General features: G+C 42.3%; 1 protein-coding gene across 4 annotated transcripts in view; it reads left to right on the top strand.

Annotated features, from left to right (window-relative positions):
* TNFAIP8 (TNF alpha induced protein 8) overlaps positions 1–22,643 on the top strand; it is a 114,780-nt gene extending 92,137 nt beyond the window's left edge. For all 4 annotated transcript variants that reach the window (XM_084779748.1, XM_084779747.1, XM_084779745.1 and 1 more), the window contains exon 2: positions 21,026–22,643. In XM_084779748.1, the coding sequence (XP_084635874.1) occupies positions 21,026–21,591 (566 nt within the window). In that variant the 3' untranslated portion in view covers positions 21,592–22,643. The remainder of the gene's footprint in view (positions 1–21,025) is intronic.
* The last annotated feature ends 273 nt before the right edge of the window (positions 22,644–22,916 follow it).

The raw sequence follows: 22,916 nt of genomic DNA, 5'->3' as shown, positions 1-22,916 counted from the left end.
TACCATATGCAAATATATTAACATAATATTAATATAGTCATCAAGATGCAGTGAGCCCTAAATCAGCAAGAAAAGGTAAACCGGAGCATCTGACCTGTCAGAGTTGTTTCACCATAAATCTTGGGAAGGAAAGAATCTTAATCTAAGTATTGTATAGCACTTTTCTTTTCCTGTATCTGGTATTGGTCCATTTTATAGGAGTGCAAGTTTAATGGTGATGGTAATGGAGTCAGAGTCTCTCTCTCTCTCTCTCTCTCTCTCTCTCTCTCTCTCTCTCTCTCTCTCTCTCTCTCTCTCTCGTGTGTGTGTGTGTGTGTGTGTGTATTGCGGATCTAGGACCTTACACCTGCTAGGCAAGAACTCTGCTAGGAAGCTACACCCCACCCTGGCGCAGATATAATAGAAAGAGATTCTTTGCTTTGTATATGCTAAACACATGTTCTCATGGATTAAACTCCCTTTTGATATGAGCTAAATCCTCTAAACACTGGTTTAAATAGCTTATAAATTCTGGCTGGACAAAGTGAGGTATGGCTTATCCCACAGTGATGCACAGATAAACAAGGACAGTGTGTGAGGTTCGTTTTGTTTATTTGCAGTAGAAAGCTCCTTGCATTGGAATGTAGGCGTAACTCTGGCATTCGTGTATTTGTGTGTTTCAGGGAAATAAAGGTACAGAGAAACACTTGCCATTGCCTATATAAAGACTAACTCTCTACAGCTGACAGGTTAAAAATACCGCACGAGACCACATCTCATGTGCCAGCATCTGTTTCCTTCATTCCAAGATCAACGAAAGGCAGTAAGGATGGATGTGGAAAACAGAGGCAAGGAAGCCCTTCCCTTTTGGCAAATCATTAACTCCCTTAAGCATTTTTTTCCCAAAGCAGGGAGCTAGGTGGCATAAATAGAAAAATTAAAAGCACAATCCCTCCTTAAAGTCAAGGAAAAACTAGTTAGCGATGGGTAGATTTAATATGCAATTTTTGAAACTGAATCATACATTCAAAAGAACTGACTTGTAAGTATGATGTAGTCTCATGTCGTAGAGAGAAATTCAGTGTTATTCTTAGCTGGTGCTATGCTTTGGTTGTGCTTTGTCTTCCAAAGTTTCCAGTGGCAGCAGTATTGAGAAATAGTCAAGTCTTGATCAAGAAGGGCCTATAAGGTTATAGGGGCACACACCACTCTCAGAAAGGATGAATGCTCATCTCCTTGGGTGGACTAGGTCTCATGGGGCTGGATTGGTAACAGTAAAGCCATCCTGTGAGTTTGGCTTCTTTCTGGGAGTCACTCAATTCTCTGCATGAACTCTAGTGAATTTTACTACTTACACACTCAGTTGAAACCTGAGCTAGTCAGCAGTTGCAGGTATCTTTTCTAGCTGCCAGAACTTTACTTGGCCTTCGATATTTGTTACAACACCACAAAGTGGACAAAGAGATACTTTCTACCTTTTGTAGCTGTGAGACTATTATAATACATTTTTTCAGTAAAGTATCATCTTTTCCATAGAAACAATGTTTTAATGGGAGGCTCTGTTATTTTAAAAGACTTAATGTAAAATACCTGACAGATAGGATCAAAAACTATTTCCCAAGAACAAAAATGTGGCCATAAACTTTGTTAGTCATTTGACTCAGTAAAGTTGTATTCCGGGCCTTTAAAGTGGGACCGATATACTGCCTTGGCGGATTCTGCATGGCCTTCAATCTTTGAGAAAGTTAATTCGGATACTTTGAAAACTTAATGTTTTACCATCAAAAAACTGTTTCTCAATAATTCTCTTAGAGATTGTGTTAGTTAATCCTGTGTTCAGAAGCTTTTGTTTCTCCCACATCGGCCTTGGGAATATGATCAATTTCTTCATGGACATTTATGAATCTTGAATAATGCCAGAAAAGCCATCCCATATTCACCCAAGAAACAAGCTGGGAAACCTCACTAATCACCCGAACTAATCTTTCTTGCCTTCTAGCTACATTTATTTCTTTTTAAAATAGAACTTGCTCTGCCTAGGGTAGCTTTTAGAACCAGGAGTGGGGGGGTCTCTGAGAACTGTCTTCAGTGCCATGTGATACCTACAGTGAGAGAAGGGCAAAGATGCGCATACACATCCCTGGGTGTTTACACAATTAAGCACATCATCAGCTGAGACATGTTTTAGTTCATGTAGAAGCTGGTTTAGAATTTTTGCAATTACTCTCCTCATCAAAGACGTCAAGGCTGGCGTAAGACAGGAATCTGACTAGGATAAGGGGGTAGTTAATACTAGTAGCTTCAACAGAGGAAAAAAATGAAATGTGGACGACCTGTTGCTGACTTTGGGAACTCAGCCTCAAGGAATTACTAGACACCCACATGAGTTAAGTGCACAATGAGGATGTTTCACACACACAAATATCTGAGGCTAAAGTATCTGAGGGCAAAGCTACTGATATAGATGACATTGCTGTGAAGCTTGGAACGAAGCATGTGGTTGTTTCCCAAAACAACATGGTGCTGCTAGCACTACTACAGCGAATGATTGTAGGAGATCCCAGACATAGTATTCAGTCATCTTCAACCACATCATGAGACCAGGTGCTTCCATTAAAAAAAAGAAATCTGTATCATTCCAGATAATGCTTATATTTGGGCTATGTAACCTCTTGGTCAGAGGACTCACTTTTGTAATCTTAAGCTACAGACAACTCATGGCCTTTGGCAAACAGCAGCATCTGGTAGCAGCTAATATTGTTGGTGACTTTTTTCCATTGAATTAATTTTTATGTAAAAAAAAAATAGTGAATTATTTTGATTGTTAACGAGAATAATGTCGTTCCCATCCAGGAATGCAGGGTGCCCTTTCTAAGTAAGTTTATTTTCTAATAAAAGTATGTTAAGTCGCTATAAGAAAATAAAATACAGGTAGTAGGTAGAAAACAAAGCATAACAGTGGTATTCAAAGGACCAGGCTTACGATGTGGCCAAAATGGATATAAGATGGCTTTAGATGGAGACTTCAAAAAAGATCTTGAGGTTGAAGATGGGAGCATTATGAGGGGAAAGGTGAGTAAAGAAGTTGGCAAGAGCCTGGGAATTGTGGAGGAGTGTCTAGCTGTCTCCCCTTTGCCCGGTTTGATGGACAGCCTAAGAATAAAAGCATTACAAGCTCATAAGTCACCAAGACCCTTATCACAGGCTCTTGTAAAGTGACTCAGAATGGTGTGAGACCACGGCCATTCCAGCCAGAGATGATAACTCATATACCAGGGGAGTAGGGAGCTGCCCATGTGCCAAATGGACAGCTAGGAAATTGGAGGGGTCCTGTCTTTCCAGCCCTCCCCACACACTGTGGTCAGGAGGCCAGTTTGTTTTGTTTTTTGACAATGAAGACGGTGATGACAATGAAGAAGGAGGAGGAGAAGGAGGACTCCAATTTTTTTATATTTTTTTTTTTACTAATTTCAAAAACAAAAAAATTAAAATGTTATAGGGACCCATTTTGATGAGTATAGGAGCATGCTGAAATTAAGTGCTATGGATGGTTGTTTAATATGTGGATATAATAAAAAAAAAATCAATGGTGGCAGTGTAGATTTTGTGTTAGAGTTTTTTTCCTCAACTGAAAAAAGAGGTGGTGTTTGGTCCAACTGAACAGCAGCAGCCACAGGCTTGTAAGTTGCAGGATTTGCTAAGTTTTAAGTGGATGAATTTGCTACCTACTGCTTTCGGTAATGCCCTGGCAAAAACCTTTCCAGAAGGAAAGAACCATCACACGTTAATAGGACTTGTGTGGTGACCCCGGGTTGACCTCTGAGCCACTGCTCTCCCTCTTCCATCTCTAGAGCTGGGGCTGATGAAAGAGGTGGGGAGGTGGCGGATGGCAGGAACAGTGAGTGGGTGGGTGCGATGAAAGCTGTAAAAGGAGGGGGCTGACAAAATGTTTTTGAGAGAAGACATTTATTTTGTTGATATTTGGCAGTAGGTCACAAGAATGGCCCATTTTTGTTGTGTTATTTGCCAAAGTTTATTTTACCCTGATATCCACCGTTAGAGAAGTAATCCATCTCCAAGACAGCAAGTTGATATGTTCAGGGGGATGTTTTTCAATTCTTATAAGAAAAGACTGTAATGGTCTTTTTACTTCAACTGAAAAGAATGAGTCTAACATACCATGTCTGAGTCAGCATCATAGGATTGTGATTTTTAAAACTAAACTATTTGTCTTTCAGGCTTGAGAGTGGCTTTATTATTTTAAATTCTAAATATAATTTTCAGCCGGCCAGTTTCAATAAGAGGGTAAAAATAAAATACACCCTAATTTTTTTCTTTCTTTCTCAACAAATTAAGGTAAATTTGTGCTTTCTTAGATTTCTCTGTGCGCGCGTGTGCGCATGTGTGTGTGTGTGTATGTGTGTGTGTGTGTGTACACACATGCACGTGCTTGCATGTTTATGTGGGTATGCATGTGTGTGGGTATGTACATTTGTGTGTGGAGGCCATGGTCGTCCATGTTGTTTTTGAGGAAGGGCCTCTCATTGTCTTGAAGCTCTCTGAGTAGGGAAGGGTGTCTGTCTGTCCAGTGGGCCCCAAGTTGCCTTCTGTCCCGACATGTGAAGATTATTAAGTTTGAACTACACCAGATCCAAGAAGATCCACGCTCCTCCTGTGTGCAGGGGCACACAGGTCCTCTGCACCCTGGTCCCTTCGAACCGTGGAGCACTCCTGCTGCAGTGGTGTGGGGACCTCGGTGTTCTTGGTTCAGAATTCTGTGCAGTTCCCTGAGTTGTTTAGTGGAGCTTCTAAACACGGTCCACACTGCTCGCCGCCATCTTGGATCTCCCTTACACCAGATTTTTTTAAAATGTGGGTTCTGATGATAGAACTCAGGTTGTCATGCCTGTAAAAAAAAAAAATGGCAAGTACTTTAGCAACTGAGCCATTTTACTCAGACACTAGGTTGCTCCTCTTTTGTAAATAAATTGTAAAGAATATACTTTTTATAGTTAAATACAGATAAACATCCTAAAAAAAGAACTATATTCTCTTCAGAGTGTAGGTATTCAGTGATCTCTACCAGTTCTAAGTACTATCAATAGATTGTTTTTTGTTTTGTTTTGTTTTTTAAGAGATTTATTTATTTATTATGTTTACAGTGTTCTGCCTGCATGACTGCGTGCAGGCCAGAAGATGGCACCAGATTTCATTACAGATGGTCGTGAGCCATCATGCGGTTGCTGGGAATTGAACTCAGGACCTTTGGAAGAGCAGGCAGTGCCCTTAACCTCTGAGCCATCTCTCCAGCCCCAACAGTTTTGTTTTTTATGCCTGTCATTAGTTATTAAATGACAAGAATATTTTCCCGAAAAGATGACATTGAGGTATGCAGCGTTGTATAAGAGTAGTTGGAGTAGCTAGGTAACTGCTGGGAAAATGCGTCATGTGAAGTCACTTATTTTGGTTATGTTTCATAGAAACAGTATCCATGTCCTATTCCTCCCTGGTCCTCCTGCCTCCAGAAGGACCATACTAGAGAGTAACAGGACATTTATTATAGCAAGGAATACGTAATAAAGTATAACCAATTACAAGGATTTTACTCTAGGTAAAAATGGAAGGAAATAAGTACACAAATGCCTACTCGAGTAAGAGCTGGGCAGCATGGTCAAGAAAAGTTTTGTGAGAGAAACTTGGGAGTTAACACCAGGCCAAGGTCGCTTCTGGCCCTTTCTTCATGTTTCTTCTTGAATGTCACCTTTTCCGATAGGCTTTCCCTGATAATATACTCTGAAATTTCCACACTTCTGTTTCATATGGCCCCCATCACTGCATAGTGCGCATGTGCTTGTTTCTGCCTTGACTCTTCCTTGAGAATATGAGTTTCTTGTAAGCAGGTGTTCTGCTCACCATATGATAGACAGTTTTTTAAAAATCTGAAATGAAAAATGACAGAGTAAATGAAGTCTCTCCCCCCCCCACCTCTAAGTTTATTTACCGCTTAGAGTTCCACATTGATATGGTGACATCCAGTTCAGCTTCCTCCTAGGATCTTTATAAACTTGGCAAATTTACCACCTCTCCATGACCTAGTTAACACATTATATAGAAATGAGATTTGGCACTAAATAGAGCTGAAGTATGTGACTGTCTCAGTTACTTTTCTGTTGTTGTGAAGAGGCACCCTGGCCAAGGCAACTTCTAAAAAGAGTTTATTCTGTCTTACAGTCCCAGAGGGTAGTCAGTGACCATCAAAGTGGGGACCATGGTCACAGACAGGCTGTCATGGTATGGAGCAGCAGCTAAGAGCACATATGTGTGATACACAGGTACAGACAGAGAGAGCACACTGGGAGTGGTGTGGGCTTTTGAAACCACGAAGCCCACCCCGCATTGACACATCAACTCCAACAAGGCCACAACTCCTAATCCTTCCCACGTAGTTATACCAACTGGGGACCAAGCTTTCAAGTCTGTGAGCCTTTGGGGCCATTCTCATCCCAAGCCCCACAGTGGGTAAATCATAAAATGCTATGAACACTAGTCGTTATCAATCTCACTTTTCCCATCACATTACCCTGCAAGTCCTCCTGAGAAACTCACAAATTACACCTAATTTGTGTTCATTTCTTAAGGTTCCTGGGCCCATACACGTTCTCTGGTATCTAATCGTCTTAGTCACTGTTCTTGCACTGTGAAGAGAAACCATGACCAAGACAACTCTTACGAAAGAAAGCATTTAATTAGGGGCTTGCTTACAGCTTCAAAGGGTTAGTCCATTATGTTCAGGGCAGAGAGCATGGTAGCATTCAGGCAGTCACTGGAGCAGGAGCTGAGAGCTACGTCCTGATCTGTAGGCAGAGAGAGAGAGAGAGAGAGAGAGAGAGAGAGAGAGAGAGAGAGAGAGAGAAGAGAAGAGAAAGAGAAAGAGAAAGAGAGAGAGAGAGAGAGAGAGAGAGAGAGAGAGAGAGAGAGAGAGAGCACGCCTATGCCTGGCATGGGCTTTTGAAACCTCAAGGCCCACCCCTAGTGATACACTCTCCAACAAGTCTGTACCTCCTGATCATTCTAATTCTTTCAAATAATGTCATTCCCTAGTTGCTAATCATTTAAATATGGGAATCTATGGACACCAATTCTATTCAAACCACCATACTAATGTATAAACATATTTTGGGGCAGGGTATATTTTGTTTCTTTGTTTTTGATCTGAACAAAACAAACTTTACTCTTGATCAAGGGGGTGCACTCAGATGAGCAAACACACTGAGACAGGAAATACATTTGGTTTTTTATTCTGACTGTGGTGGTGACTGTGTCTTTTCCCTATTGGCTAGAGTTCTGTCTCACAGTTTAATTCAACAGTTGGCTAGTTTGAAAAGAGTTGATGCACAGGAAATGAAGGAAGAATAGGAACAGGTCACGACCCTAGGACATCAAATTCCTAGAACGGTGAGGGAGGATTAAAACTTTTGCATAAAAGTCATACAAGGTGAGGGAGATAAAATTAATTACTTGCCCTAAATATGGTATTTGATAGAAAAGATTCCTATTTAATATTTCCTACAAATCCCTCTTTTTTGTTTGTTTTCTAGATGTTCTTTTTCAAACTCATTAAGACGTGACTCTCTTTTTCTGTACTATCTTGGAGTAAGAAACTGGAATAGAGTAACTACCTGTTTAATAAGAGTTGACTCAATAAGCCTGAATTAGGGCTTTAGTTCAAAGAATTAATTATTTCCCATATTAGCATGTCTAGAGGCCAGGAGATTGGCCTGGCCACGCTGGAATGTTAGGCCTGTACCCAGGCCAGGAATTCTGTCCTCTTGATTATGAGGCATCTTCTTGTTTAAGGCCTTCGTGCCCGCTTTAACATCCTCTGCCCTAAAAACCTCAGAATCACTTGGGACCAAATCAGAGATCAGAGCTGCTGGGCAGGATTTTTAATTCCTGACCATTCAGTAGGAATTTCGGAAGTTGCTCTAAAAATCTTGTTACATTTATATGGTGCAGGTTGAGGTCACCACTCGGAAGGCCAGGGAACACTCTTTCCAAAGAGTGTGGTCACAGCTTAGCTCGGGAGTACCATGGTGCCGTCAGAATGTGAGCTTCTTATACACAGATCTTAGGATTGTTCAAAGAAAATCGGAAACAAAGATTTTTGACATTGATTTTTCCCAATTTTTTAATATTCAGCCACTAACTGCAGTTCTGCTCCGTGCAGACCCAGAACATGGGGAGTCCAGGCTGCAATCTCTGCAGTGCTTTCTGAGCCCCTCAAATTAGAGGAATCTGCTAGGGAATACAGCACTAGAAAGAAAATGGCAGACAGCGGGGAACAGGGCTTCCAAGAGCACCCAGGGCAGAGGCTTGAGTGTATCATAGTGCCGCAGAACATGGGAGCCTTGATATCTGAAGTAAAGTAGTTTACTCAAAGGCCTGTAAGTCTCCTCTCACTATTTGCTTACCCTCAGCTGGATCTGCCCTCAAGACATTGGTATTTTAATATAATTGCTGGGAAAAGGTTGTGACCAGACTTTTGGGTGGCTGTGCCAAGATGCATATTTGGGAGATGCACAGGGTGAGGACACCAGGTTACTGCTGTTAAAAATCCTCACGCAGGTGGGTTTGAGATATTTGTATGGAAGACTCCAGAACATTTACTACAAAAATTAGGTTAAGTAAATATTATCACTCTACCAACAAAGTAGCTAGTTATTTCAGCAGGTTTGGCCAAAGATGGGGAGAAAAACAATGATTTACAAATAAAAATGCATCAGTGTTGTAGAAATGTTACTTCTTCAAAACATAAAGGATTGCCCAATGCACGTGAGACTCTGTGCTTGATCACCACTACCACATGGAATGTGTCTATATTTCATTTACAAGGTTATTTTCTTAGCCATAGAGTAGAAATAATTTCTTTTTTTAAGCTCTAGATATAAGGAACTGAACTGATTTTTCTGACATGTCTTTAGTTGTAAAATATACCAATGGGGTCCACAGAGGTAGATTAGAGAGTTGGCAGTTTGTTCATTCCATGTTAGCTCGAGGACATTTGTTAAGTACTTTGAAGAATATAGAGACAAGAGACTTGATGCCTTACTTGTCAAGGATTATAAGCAGTTAGGGTAAGATAGAAATTGAACTTCCTTATCAAGCAGAAAGCAGGTTAGAAGGAAAATTGTATTCTGGCCATTGGATCTGGGAAGCTTTCTTAGAAAAGGTAATATTTCAGCTGTGGCTTATAGGGTGAGAAGCCCTTGTGGGCAGGGATAGAGACCAGGCTAAGGGTAGTCAGATATGATTTCTCTTTAGTTTTCTGTCTCCTGATGTGTAAGACCTATGCTGCTTATTTTGGGTGCAGAAAGGGCAAACAAGATCTGAGACGGGGGATGTAGCTGAGACGGGGGATGTAGAACATTTATAAACAATGAGCATCATCGTAATTTTGCTGCTCTAATAAGAAGTGACGTCACTCAGCTGTCTGATTGCACACCTTGGCTTCCCAACCACACTTTGCTGCTCTGCCTCCTGGGGATGATAAATTATAGGTCCAGGTTTTTTTTTTTAAGTGCATGAAAATGTTCTGACGTATTTTGCTAACTGTAGAGTGGTCACTGTAATTATATTGTTAGGTTGTCTTTACTATGTGGCCAGAAACAACCTGCTTAGACTAGAATGTGTGTGCTGACTATTGGTACCAGTCCGCGAGCTGGCTCGATGTTCAGTTTCACTCTAGTCTACTGGATTTAGAATTTGGTTTTTGCTTCTCTAAATGTTTCTAAATGTGAATATAAATATTCATCAGGGTTCAGGGCCTCTGGCAAGTGGCAGGGCTTGACTTAGAAAAGTGCAGAAATCACAAAGCTGTTTCTAGAGGGTTTTTCTCCACATTGTGATAGACTGTGTTGAGTATAACTGTATTCTGTTGACTGTATTGAGTCAACAGTGGAAAGGCACCACACACTTAAATATATAAAAGAAATCAAGCTCACTTGAAACATCTTTGAGGAAAACTGGCGTTTCCCAGTTCAACATAGCAAATAAGGAAAGGTTTACTTAATCTGAAAAGAAAAGAAAAATTAGCTCACTACAGTCAGTTTTGCATAAATGATTGGAAGATGGTTTCATTTAGTTTCAATCCTGTCTGTAGGAATTAGGCGCTCTTTGGATTCTGCTTTGTGGCATCATCTAGAAACATGCTTACTTTTTTACCCTCCTCGCTGCATTATCAAACTCTTTGAGTGTGAAGAGGCTTTTCTTTGAAATCATTTTCTGTGGATCCCCACATCTCTATTTCCATAACATTTTGAAAAGGGGATTTTATCCACTGAGTCTTGTTTTCAATGTGACTCTGCTCTATACATGTTTATTCAGGATTTTAAGTCCAGGGTTCTAGGAGCGTACCCCAGAACCGTGTGGAACCTTAGTATACATTGTGGTCACTCACTCCTCCCAAGTGCAGTCTCCGAGACTGGAGTCCTGGAGACTCCGATGCAGTCAGTGCCGCAATTGCCAGGACACCTGCTGCACTACTGATATCAGTGGCCCAGGACACTGAGTTCTGCCCTGGGTAGCTGTTACCTCTCTCTTGGGCAGTTTACCAAGCACCAGATGCTGCCAGAGAAACCTAATAGCAAGTGTTTCTAAGGTCCTCATAACTTACACCCAGCTACTGTTTCCATTCCCCTCACCTCTAAAATCCATACTTTGGCTCCTGGTTTGTAGGGATGCCAATGAACAGAATTTGTAATGCCTCACTAGCCAGTAGGAAGTCTATATGTCAGTTCTGGAATATAGCCACTAATTTCTGTAAGGCAGGAATCTTCTTTTCTTTTGAGGCCAAGCCCCTTTGGAGAAACCTTCAACTCTTAGCCTGTCTTGCCCATCCCTTTTTTGCAGTGATTTACTCTGAATCCGTTCCAAAGCAATACTAAGAGCTCTCATCATTTGTTATCCAATTGGCTTATTTGCTTGTCGTCTACAAATTTGTTCTTGAGTCCTCTTTGAAATGTGCTTGAAAGACTTAATTAAGCAAAAGTAATAATACATCTTCACTGCATGGATACTTGAGCATCTCCAAAGGGAGCCTTGCTCTACATTCCTTTAAGACCTATTTAACTAGAGAGACTTCTCCCCACACCACCAATATGATTCCTGTTAACTTCGTAAAAAACAAAACAAAAACTAGTATTTTTGTTTATAAACAAAGTTTGGAAGCAAATCTAACCAATACGTTTGCAGGATTCTCAAGAAATTTCTTATAAATATTTGAGTAAAGTCTTAGTTTTGCTCCTTTCTTTTTCATATAGGAAAGCTACTTGCATTTACCTGAGGCAGTTACAGATCTGTTGTCATAGTGTATCATACTGTAGCAGGGTATCCCACTTGGATGATAAATTATATGATAATCTTAACCACAGTGCCTAGCCCCCCCCCTTTTACACCTTTCGTTAAAGACTGAAGACATCCTTGCTTCCTCCCCCCACTTATAAAGGACTCCTGCTACTGCCGTTGCAGAAGTAAGCCTCAGAGGTGAATGGCCGTGTTCCTCATCACATTGTCGTTTTATATCAGTTACGCATAGAACTGTGAACACCTACACGGTGTCTGTGTGCTTTCATCACTCAGAAATGACATGCCATAAGAATCACAAGCCTTAGTCTAGGTGTGGTGGGGCACACTTGTAATCCTAGCACTTGGGAGGATCCCGAGGACCAGGCCAGCCTGAGCTGTTACATAGTGAAACTCTATCTCAGAATCAAATAGAAGAGGCGGAGGACCTTCAAGACTTCTTCACATAGCTCGGGATCTATTCATATATTTGCTTATCTATGCAGGGGCAGATCTATGCATAGGTCTGAAAAGATGCCAACAATCTCAGAACAGTTGTCGCCTCTTGGAAGGAAGGCTTGAGATCAGAACGGTGCAGGGAGCGAGGCAAGGCTGAGAGAGACTTTTCACTTGATTTCTTTACATTCTTGTTCCTTTTTTGTTTGTTTTTAGATTAAACTCTATAATATCTTACAGCTGGCTGGGTACCTCCTGAACACACATGCTGTTGAGGTTCAGTTGGGCTGGACCTCCTCCTCCTCCTTCTCTTTGATTTCCCTTCCCTTAGAGAGGCATCGTTAGGTACTCAGTAGGTAGTTTTAACATGAAACATTATTTCTAAAATTCACGCCTCATACCAGTCCTTTAGAGAACACATTGGCGTGGGGCATGTCTGCTTCCAAACTCATCTTTGCCACTCACTGGCCATGTGGCCTTTTGAATGGAACTCAGGTTCAGTGACACTCCATCAGAGAAAATTAATTTTCCCTTTCCCAGCAGGCATCAGTTGCCAATAGCTTCTTAGCAAGGGACTTTGTGTCTACTTGACCTTCTCGGTGCTGGGATTCTGTCTGGTTTGAACCTAGTCTCGTGCATGCTGCCTCAGCCTCTATGAGTTCATATGTCTTCAATCCTGTTGGATCTGTTTCTTTGGAGTCATCCACCAGCTCTGACTCTTACAATCTTTCTGCTTCCTTTTCCACATAGATCCCCGAGCCTTGAAGAGAGGAGTTTGCTAAAGGTATCAGCCACACTCCAGGACAGGCCCTGTGCCCAGGAATAGTTGACCAATGCAAAAGGAACTCCATATTTTTTTTAATGTGCTTTTTTTTTCCTGTAGAAAGAGAGAGAACATAAATTTAAGTAGACAGGGAGATAAGAACACTCTAGAAGGAGCTGAGGGGCAGGGGATATGACCAAAATATATTGTTATAAGAAAGTAACTTATTTTTTTCTGAGCCTCAGAGATCCCCACCTAAAAATATGGGTGGTAATATAGCTTTCCTTCTAGGATGGCTGTGAAACTCTAATAAGATAATGCAAGTTCCAGGGACAGTATAGTAAGAGTTGTTGAAGCAATGGCTGCCCAGCTAGCGTTCTAGCATGAAGAGGAGGAGGGGTTCCTGAGCCAGCACTGTAGCTGAAGAATTGTGGAGAGTGTAAAGCCTCTGTGGGGAGAAGAATCAAGTTTCTCTAAGGATGTGGCTTCTGGTAGGTCTGCCATGCTCCAGTGGTCAGCCCCACATCTGGAAGTATAAGGTCTGTACAAATTAGAGTGAAGTGTTATTAAAAAAAAAAAAAAGATGTGATGAAATTGGGGGTGGGATCTAGGGGAAAGACTTGGGGTCAATATGACTAAAATACATTGTATGAAATTCTCAAAGAATTAACAAAACTATTTTTAACGGTGGCCACTATATTACTGTCTATTGTTTATATCTCTCCTAAGATAATTTAATGGGTTCTTACGGCCATATATATCTTGCCCTGACTTTGGGCAGCCATAAAACATATTTGTTTCTCTAGCTTTTGTCCTAACATTTATGAAACAGACATTCTTTGAGATCCAACTGTACTGCTTCATCTAAACATCACCAAATTTCCCTCCATTTCTGGAGGCAATAGGGATGGATGTCTTGTCAGAGTTTATGCCATCAAGAAGGCAATATGGGATGGAATGGTCCCTAGCGAACTTTGATGGGAAAAGGCAGAGCTGGGTCTAATAATACAACATTAAAAGAGTTGAAACAAACAAACAAACAAAAAAGGTGAAACAACTAACATTGTCTTTTATATTTGTGTGTGTCTGGTGGCATGGTCATGTGTGTGCGCAAGTATATATGTACATGTATACACCTTTGTAGAGTCTAGAGATCATCATGTGGTGTCCTTATCAGGGATGCGGTCCACCTCATTTGAGCCAGGATCTGTCATTGGTCTGGAACTTGCCAAACACACTATTCTGGCTGGACAGCAAGCCCCTGGACCCACTTCTCCATGCCCGCCCACCCACCACCGCCCCACCCCATCCCCGCCCCCGCCCCAATGCCGCAGTTACAGAGACATGCCACCACATGTGGCTTTTTCATATGGGTTCTGGGAATCCGATGCAGATCCTCATGCTTCACCCATTGAAGTGTCTCCCTGACTTGACATGTTCAAAATCGTCACAAAATCCGGCGTATGAATAAAGGACACACAGTTAACCTCAAAAATCGTGAACAGGTTCAGTGTCAATGCAACAGAACAGCCTGTGATTGTATAGCGAAAGTCTCCGTGTCATCTTCAGGGCTTATTTTGTCTTGTCCACAAATAATCAAATAGAAGAGATGAACAGAAATGAATGGAAAGGTCACGGTGTGTTTGAACTGGTTCCTCTGTTCAAGTGATCTCTGCTTCAGAGGTTCCTAGTCACACCAAGGGGTGTGTGTTGGTGATGTCAGAGGTCACTTGAGACCCCTCAGGAGCCTAGCACGTTGATGGCTGACTCATCAATGTAGTCATTAGATCTCACTACAGTCAACACCACCTGGAAATCACACACACACACACACACACACACACACACACACACACACACACACACACACAACTTAGCAGATGGGGAAACAACTTTGAAGAAATCAAATTGCACCCAGACTTAACATCCCAGTTCCCTCCACCGTGAGCCCTTTGTTTAGCGTCACTGGCTTCCTGTACCCCTTGTTTCTGCTTCCCTAGGCAGCCTCGGAAGGCTGGGCCCCAAGTGGTGGTGCCACAGTGTGGCTTTACCTGTGGCTTTCTCTGTGGCTGTAGTTTGGGTTCTTTTCCTCTCCGAGCTGTTGCTATTGCGCAGCTCCGCGTGCATGTTGCAACTGTGTCCCCTTTGTCTCTGTGTCGTGGGCATTCTTTCTGTTCTCAGAGGAGCAAAGGCCCTTCCACTCTTTCTCTGTGTTCCTGCAGTAGAATCTGTTACTAAGAGAGGTCGAAATCCTTCAGAAATTAAAATTTTCTTTGCAGAGGATTTAAATGCGTTATGTATATTTCGATGTGATTGTGGAAATGGAAATATACATTGCTGTTCGGCTGATTGCATGAGGCCTCTCTTTCCACACAACCATCTCGCGCTTTCCGTTGCTCAGTTTCGTGGTACTGACAGAAGGAGTTGATCGATGGTGCCCAAATGCAATTCATAACTAGAGTTGTCCAGATACATATGAAGTTGAATGTGTTGTGCTTGCACACAGGTCTGCAGAGGAGCTTTTGTATGGTAGGCAGTGTGGCCGCTCCATGCAGTCTGTTTATTAATCTTTGGGGCCATCCTAGGAGGTAGAACCAACAGTCTCAGCTCACAGACAAGGAAACTGGGTCCCAGCAATAGCCCTGAGCTGCGCAGTAGCTCACTCACTCATTAGTTGCAGAGTGTTTGGGCTTGTTATGTAGACTGCGCTTTTCTAGGATGCTGGGAAGAAATGCCACAGAAGGGGACCACTAACTGAAGCCTTTTCTGCTTTAAATCCTTTTGCTAAGAAAAAAAAAAAATCCCAATATGTGTTGGAAGGTGTAATTTTATGATTACTTCATGACTGGATGTTTTGAGGATTTTTTTCTTACCTGAGATAATGAGGAAGCAAGGCAAGCTGTTAGCACGTGACTCGAAGGACAGCTAAGTTATGCAGACAGGAGTGCTAAGGCTCACCTCCACTGAGCCGTTCTTTCACCCTATCCGTTTTCATCCATTTTCCCAAACTGTAAAGTAGTGAGGGACAATAAAAGGAATCTTGATAGTCATCGTCTTCTCTGACGTGTATCTTCTGTGTGGCCTTTAAAAGGAGCACATATTTTACTGGATTACACGGGGTGTATCCTTGTCCCTGGGGTAGTGTATGTTGATAGTTTTTAGCCATTTGGCATCAGGAGAATAAACACACACCACTATGCGTTTGAGGATCAACTTAAGGGCCTAATCTCTAGCATGGCCTCTTCCTTCTGAAGACATAAATATGGTTTGTGTTAAGGTGCCTGGCACATGCCCTCTCTCCAACTATGCATGCTACTTTTAATCTTCTCAGGGCCAGCTGCCCTTACAGTTCGTATAGATATGCAGCTTCTACTGGCCACAGCCTTCCCACTCCAGCCCCTACCCTACTCTTGCCTTCTCTCCCCTCCCCTCCCCTCCCCTCCCCTCCCCTCCTCTCTTCTCCTCTCCCTTTGATTTCATTTCTTTTCTGTCTTGTTGATTTCCTACTTCAGACTTCTCTGTGTGAAGACTGGTGTCAGGATACATACGCAGTCATTCTCACCCGGAGCATTGCCAGATGCCAGAGTGGGGCAGTTAACACTCGGCCAGCTGAGCTCGCAAGGCAGGGCTTAGTTTGCTTCTCAATTCTCTCCTCTCTCTCCCTCCCTCCCCCCCTCTCTCTCCCTCCTCTCCCCATCCCCTTCCCCCTTCACAGCAGGTTTCTCTGTGTAACAGCCCTGCCTGTCCTGGAACTCGCTTTGTAAACCAGGCTGGCCTTGAACTCACAGAGGTCTGCCTGGCTCTGCCTCCCAAATGCTGAGACTGCAGCCATTTGCCACCACCACCCTGTTTCTGACCCTTACCTTATATTCCTAAAGATGCCTTTTTCCTCTAAGTCTATTTACATTTGGGATTATTCAAGTATAGCAGAGCTAAGCTTTTGCATTGTTTACTTAAAGAGCACTTAGGAATTCCACCCAATGGCTACACTTAGGAATTCCACCCAATGGCTACACGCGCTCTCCAAGGGGTTTTCATTCCGCCCGCCTCATTTCTGTGTCCACTGGATAGAATTTAATTAGGTAAAACGTCGGAAGTGGCAAGTATAACAAACCTGCTGAGTGAAAAGATGATGTGCTCATTGACAGACATGTAAAGTGACTTGAGTCCTGTATTGTGCAGTATTGGCAGTTGTGGGCCATTTTTTGTTACTTTTTAGAAAATGATGCTTGTCATTCATTGATAGTATCAAAAAATAAGCTTTTCCTCTCTGTTTTCTTTTGAACCCTCCCCCCCCCCTTGTTTTTTGCACACATGGGTCAGAATATTTTTACCATCAATATTTATCTCCAGCTCTATGATTGTTGATGGTAAAATCAGGATTCCCTAAATAATGGTTTGTTTTACAGGAAACATTGCTGAATTGGACTATTTTATGACGTCCTAGAGGTGGGGAGCAGGGGTGGGGGGGTTGAGGGGTGGAGGATTGGGAGGTTGGGGGTAGGGAGATAGAACAGTCTTTTCTCCCAAACTAGGAATTGAGTAGGACCTCACACATGCTAGATGTGGTGTTACTTTTTTTTTCTTCTGCCAACAATTTCCATGTCTATTTCCAAGGCAAATGAATCCATCTTAATCGTAAACAGCTGATAGATATTCTCAACACTGTCTTCTTGGAGAACATCTATGCGCCTCTCAGTTGCGTCCAGGGACATGCCTTGGTCCATCTCTCTGTCCCGTGTTTAAACACAGACCAGGCCAGAAGCAGAAGTGGGCCCGTGTGGCTAATCTTCCATTGCAGTTCAAGTCAGAAATATTATACCTTGCTTATACTCAAAAATCTGTATTATCATTTTCTGATGTACTCCTTTTGTGTACAATAAATCTTTCCTCTTTAGAGAAAACTAATTGCTGGTGGTAAGAAAAACCACTTTCTGAAGTATGCTTACATGGGGGAAAAACCCACATATTTAGTGAGTTAAAACAAGTGCCTATTTCTCTAAGTTTTAAATAAGCAAACAGAAACACCCAAATATGTATTTTCGGCTTGTATTTTTCAAGCCAAAACATTTTCCTTGAGAAGTACTTAGGTATGGAGACAAGATGGGAGAAACTGGTGCCTGCCCGAGCCCGGGCATGGCCCAGAGAAGTAGATCGATGGAGTCCGCTTTTGGAGATCTTAGGGACCCGAGGGAGAGCTGGTAACAACTAGGTAAATAGTGATCTTAGGGACCAGGAGTGGTTAGCAAAGAACTTAAATGGACCCTCATTTCCTCATGTGCATTTTCAAAAGACCCTGGCTGTAGTGTGGAAGGACATTAGGAAGAAGCTGAATTAGATGACATCTGCAGAGATAGAGGGAATAGGATAACATTTAGAAACTGATGAGTGATTAAATGGGAAAAAAAAAACCATGATAGTGGGCTGAGAAAGGGAGGATGAGGAGACGGTGGTTGGCTCCTGGGTCTCTTGACTTGAGCAATGCCCAGCAGAGATGCTGCTCACTGAGGCCGTAAGCAATGGAGAGAGGGAGTATTTTACAGGACGGGTTGAACAAGGATTCAGTTAGGAGCCTGGTACATCCACAAGGCCTGCAAAATCTCAAAAGAACATGGTCTTAAATGTTTTTGCAAAATGAGTCTGGTCAAGAAGTCAAGGCTGAGTTAGGACTGTGGGAGTCATTGGCACATGGATGCTATCTGAAGCCATGAAGATGGGATCACATAGGAGTGAGACCAGACAAAAGGAGAAAAATGCAGTCTGGGATTAGCTCTGAGATGTGCCAGGCCTTTAAAAGACCCGACAGAGAATATGCAACTAACAATGAGCCCGAGCAGGCAAGGCAGGCAGCAGTCAGTGTCCAAGAAAGAAAACAGTCGTATTTCATAATCCCAGACCACATATCTTTGGCAAGCAGCTGTCAGCCACAACCCCTGCTTGGCTCAAAACAGGCCATTTCTAATGGTGAAAAATAAACCCACTGAAAGCAAGTCTTCCTAGTGGAGAGAGAGAGAAGAGTGCACTGAATTGATCCAAGGAGGAAAAATGAAAGTGCCATGAAGAAGGAAAGCCTCAGAGATCAACCTCCATGTCTGGGTTATGACTCGGTTACTGTAAATGAGGGGGGGAATCTTGCTTAGTCTGCAGTAGGTTGGCTTCTCCTCCCTGGCTTGCAGGAAGCTAAAATGCTGTGCTGTAGAGTTCTTGCTTCTCTTTATGTTTGACATGAAATGGATGTTGAGATTTAATGAGAAGAAAAGCTCAGTAGTTTGATGAGCTGTAAAGTCTCAAGGTCAATCTTGAGAAATTAGCACAGAGGAGTCTAACCCCCTCCCTCACTTCCCAGCATATATATCCATCTGGGAAACACAGCTGTTTGTGTTTCTTTCTGTGCCAATCTCTACAGGATTAAAGACACGAGAATCTTTATATAAAATACGTTGCTGAAATCTCAGTTACTTGTTATGTGTCCGAGAATACTTGTGTATCCCTTCCTGTGGAAACTGGGTTTGTTGTTAAGGTCTGTATCTGGAGTTACGACATTAAGAAGAATCCTTGGCCATAACGTGGCAATATTACCTGCTGGGGTCCCATTTCCTCGTGTAGGATTTCATTAGTGTGAATTAAGTCTTTGGCAAATCATTGAAGAGACGGGAATAAGAGTAGATTACTATTAAGCTTCTAACGGTTTAAAAGCTTGGAAGCCTTACTGAAGTTGATCTTTTTCTCAAAAAAAGGAACGCTTTTCACTTTCCTTTTCTCTGTATTTCTGTTCTTCTTCTGCAATCTCACTTCGTGTTTCTGTAACTTATATTGACAGTTGGGAGGGCACCATTTCTGGTTCCACCAGGAAACTGTTTCAGTAGATGTACAGCATTGTGTGTTCCTGGTGAACTCTACACAACAGGTCTGTAGTAACCCATAGGAGACCGACCGTATACCTGCCGTGAATCCAGACTTTAAATGTAACGTGGATTCTCTTTACATCTAGCAGACTTTACATATAGCAGAAAACTTGCACACCGAGGCAGTCACTGCTCACTATGTCCTCCCAGCCTGGGTTTGGTGGTCCTGCTATTTTGTTTCCTAATGATGCTAGCTTTTTGTCCAAACTAGAAATCTTTTTACATCATCAGTGCCCTAAGCTGTTCATCTTTGTTACTAAATGGTTATATTTTTAACTGCTCCAAGTACATTTTTCTGGCATGTACAGAGAGAGCAGAATTTCCTGGATCGCATGGTAGAGTGGATAGCCAGAGAACTATAATCCTGAGGCCCTCGGCCGGGGGAAGGAGAAAAACCAGAGTCGTAGACAAGCTTCCAGTTGCTGGCAGCACATAGAAGGATGACCATGGGGGAGCAAATGCTGGGCATTTTCGCTGCTGTGCCCTAAGCTGGAAGCATCCCATTTTGTATGTCACTAATCCGTAGTTTGTGCGACTCTTCTTCAGTGTACGTGAGACATCTGCCAAGTTTCGTTACCAGCATTCCAAAAGCCAACCCGAGCCTCCAAAGTATGTTTTGCATGTAGCGTGTTTCTTTGGCTCGTGAAATAAGCTTATGTCCTCAAAACTTAAAAGAAACAGTGGACCAGGAACAGCAGCTGACAGTGAGCTCCCCCTGGGGTGTAACCTTCCAAAAGCTGACATGTCGGAGTGAAATTCAAAGTGGGTGGGATGGCTGGGAGAGCGATGAGCAATGTCTTGGGCACTTAGGCTTTCTGTACCTGGTTTGTAAAAGAGGACTCTCCTTTGGGTTTGCTGGAGTAAACGTGTGAACTTGCTCAGTATCATGGCCTTGCTATTTATCCTGCTTTTATTCAAATTAGTGTCTTTTAGCTACCTAGGTGTGCAGGTACTTAGCAGATAGGTATAGAGTTGACTTAAATATTTTAATAAATTTTTTTAATAACTAAGCTAGATAAAAAGGCCCAAAAGTTTACTACCTCATGAGACATAACATTTAATTTTTAGATTTATTTTTATCTATATGGCATCTATGCAAATACATGCTACATGTGTGTAGGTGCCCATGATGTCAGATCGCCATAGAGCTGGAGTTACGGGCATTTGTGAGCCTCTCAACATAGGTGCTAAGTTCTGAATGCGTGTCCTCTGCAAGAGCAGCAACTGCTCTTAACCACTAAACCAGCCCCAAAACATTTTTTTTTTTATCAAAGGTTATTTTCAAGGAAGTTACCAACTTTAACTGCTAAAGAAATCACTGACTATACAGCAGAAGGTATAAGGAATTTTAATTATATATCAACCAATTAATTCAACATATGAGAACCTAATGCCTAGAAATGCACAAAATATTGAATCTCTGTTTTTTTTTTCTCCCCTGAACGGAGTCTTATATCAGTAAATGGGAGACAAACTGCAAATAGTGAGGGACTGAGGGGAAGTACTCCCTAGTACTTGGAGCTTTGTTTTGTTTTGCTTGCTGCTAACCGATATTTTTGTTCCTTTTTGTTTTATCATATAGTGGCCACAGATGTCTTCAATTCCAAAAACCTGGCCGTTCAGGCACAAAAGAAGATCCTGGGTAAAATGGTATCCAAATCCATCGCCACCACCCTGATTGACGACACCAGCAGCGAAGTGCTAGACGAACTCTACAGGGTGACCAAGGAGTACACCCAGAACAAGAAGGAGGCGGAGAAGGTCATCAAGAACCTCATCAAGACGGTCATCAAGCTGGCCGTCCTCCACAGGAACAATCAGTTCAACCAGGACGAGCTGGCGCTGATGGAGAAGTTTAAGAAGAAGGTGCACCAGCTCGCCATGACGGTTGTCAGCTTCCACCAGGTGGAGTACACCTTCGACCGCAACGTCCTGTCCCGGCTGCTGAACGAGTGCCGGGAGTTGCTGCATGACATCGTGCAGCGCCACCTCACCGCCAAGTCGCATGGACGGATCAATAATGTCTTTGATCACTTTTCAGATTGTGATTTCTTGGCTGCCCTGTATAATCCCTTTGGCAAATTTAAACCTCACTTACAGAAACTCTGCGACGGCATCAACAAAATGTTGGATGAAGAGAACATATGAGCCCCGTGAAATGGGAGCGTGACCAGCAGCGATTTATGTGACGATGGAGCACTGCTCACTCGTGAAGGGAAGACAGGAATCTTTTAAAGATGTGTATTTCAGAAAGCGTTGGCCCCATGCAAACCAGTTGTTGTACATTAATGGTAGTTCTTCTGTGTGGCTTGTTGTATTTGGGGGGGGAGGGGAAAGCATATTGCCAAAAATTCTGGCTGAAAATGTCTTAATGCATGGCATGATGTGGGGAAAAACAGATGGTGGGTAATTCAAATGGAAAGTGACACAAAGACACGTGAGTCTTTAGAGTGTGGCTCTAATCGCTGGAACTTTTTGTGCTTTAGGGGAATTGTGTTGGTGGCACATTGGATATTTGTATTATGTATAAAGTTGTGTATCTTGGCTCACTTTTATCCTTTACTACGTCTGTGTATCTCTTTCAAAATTCCAAGAACCTCTCTTTGCTGTCGTTGATCCTTTTGAAACAATTTTTGCTTCCCAGTCTACTGTTGACTCTTTGGTTACAGATTGTCACTCACGTTCAGGAATTAAGTCTGAGGCAGTCGGATTGAATGCTCAGGAAAGCAGAAAACTGCATGTCTGAAATCAGGACTGTGGAAATAAACAATGCTAGACATCATGAGTAACGTCCATCGTAAGCGTGTGCTTTTGAAACCAAGTTCTACTTTTTACAACCGTCTGTGAAACTTAGAGTCTCAAAATCGTAGTGGCATGTTATTGCCTTGAAGTACTTGCTTAGGGCCTAACTTTCATGTCATCCCGAACATGTGTTGACAGAAGTCTCCGGTATTAACATCCATTTCACACGTAGGAGGAAAAAAAAGAAGATTCTAGATTGGCTTTGGTATTGAGACAATAAAATGTAAGTAGCATGGGGAAAAGAAAAGGAAAAAAAATTCTTGAGTTTAAAGATGTACTAATTTAGGGGAGTGGGGGTGAATTGACAGAAGGGGTGTTGCTGGGTGACGTAAGAAAGATGAATGCATTTCAGTGTTTCATGGGGACTGATGAATAAAAGATCATTTTCTATTTAACTACTCAGGTTTTATAGATTGTGTTTTTTGCTATTTTGATGAGCGGACTGATGAGCGTATCTGTCTCCAGTGGTTGGTGTGCTATTTTTGTATAATTTTAGGTGCACAGATGACACAGTAGGTCTTTGCTTATTGTGTAAAAAGAACTAGAAGACTCTGGCCCGACCACCAGCACTAAATGTTGGCACTGCCACTGAGCCTGTCATTTGTCTACCTCAGGAATCCTGACAGTGAAATAAAAACTCACCAAGAAAGGTCCCACGAGTGAAAACTCCA

This window comes from Acomys minous (genome assembly GCF_964271855.1).
Source record: "Acomys minous genome assembly, chromosome: 4".
Taxonomy (NCBI): Eukaryota; Metazoa; Chordata; class Mammalia; order Rodentia; family Muridae; genus Acomys; species Acomys minous.
Note: the sequence above shows the minus strand (reverse complement) of the source record. Positions and strands in the feature narration are given on the sequence as shown.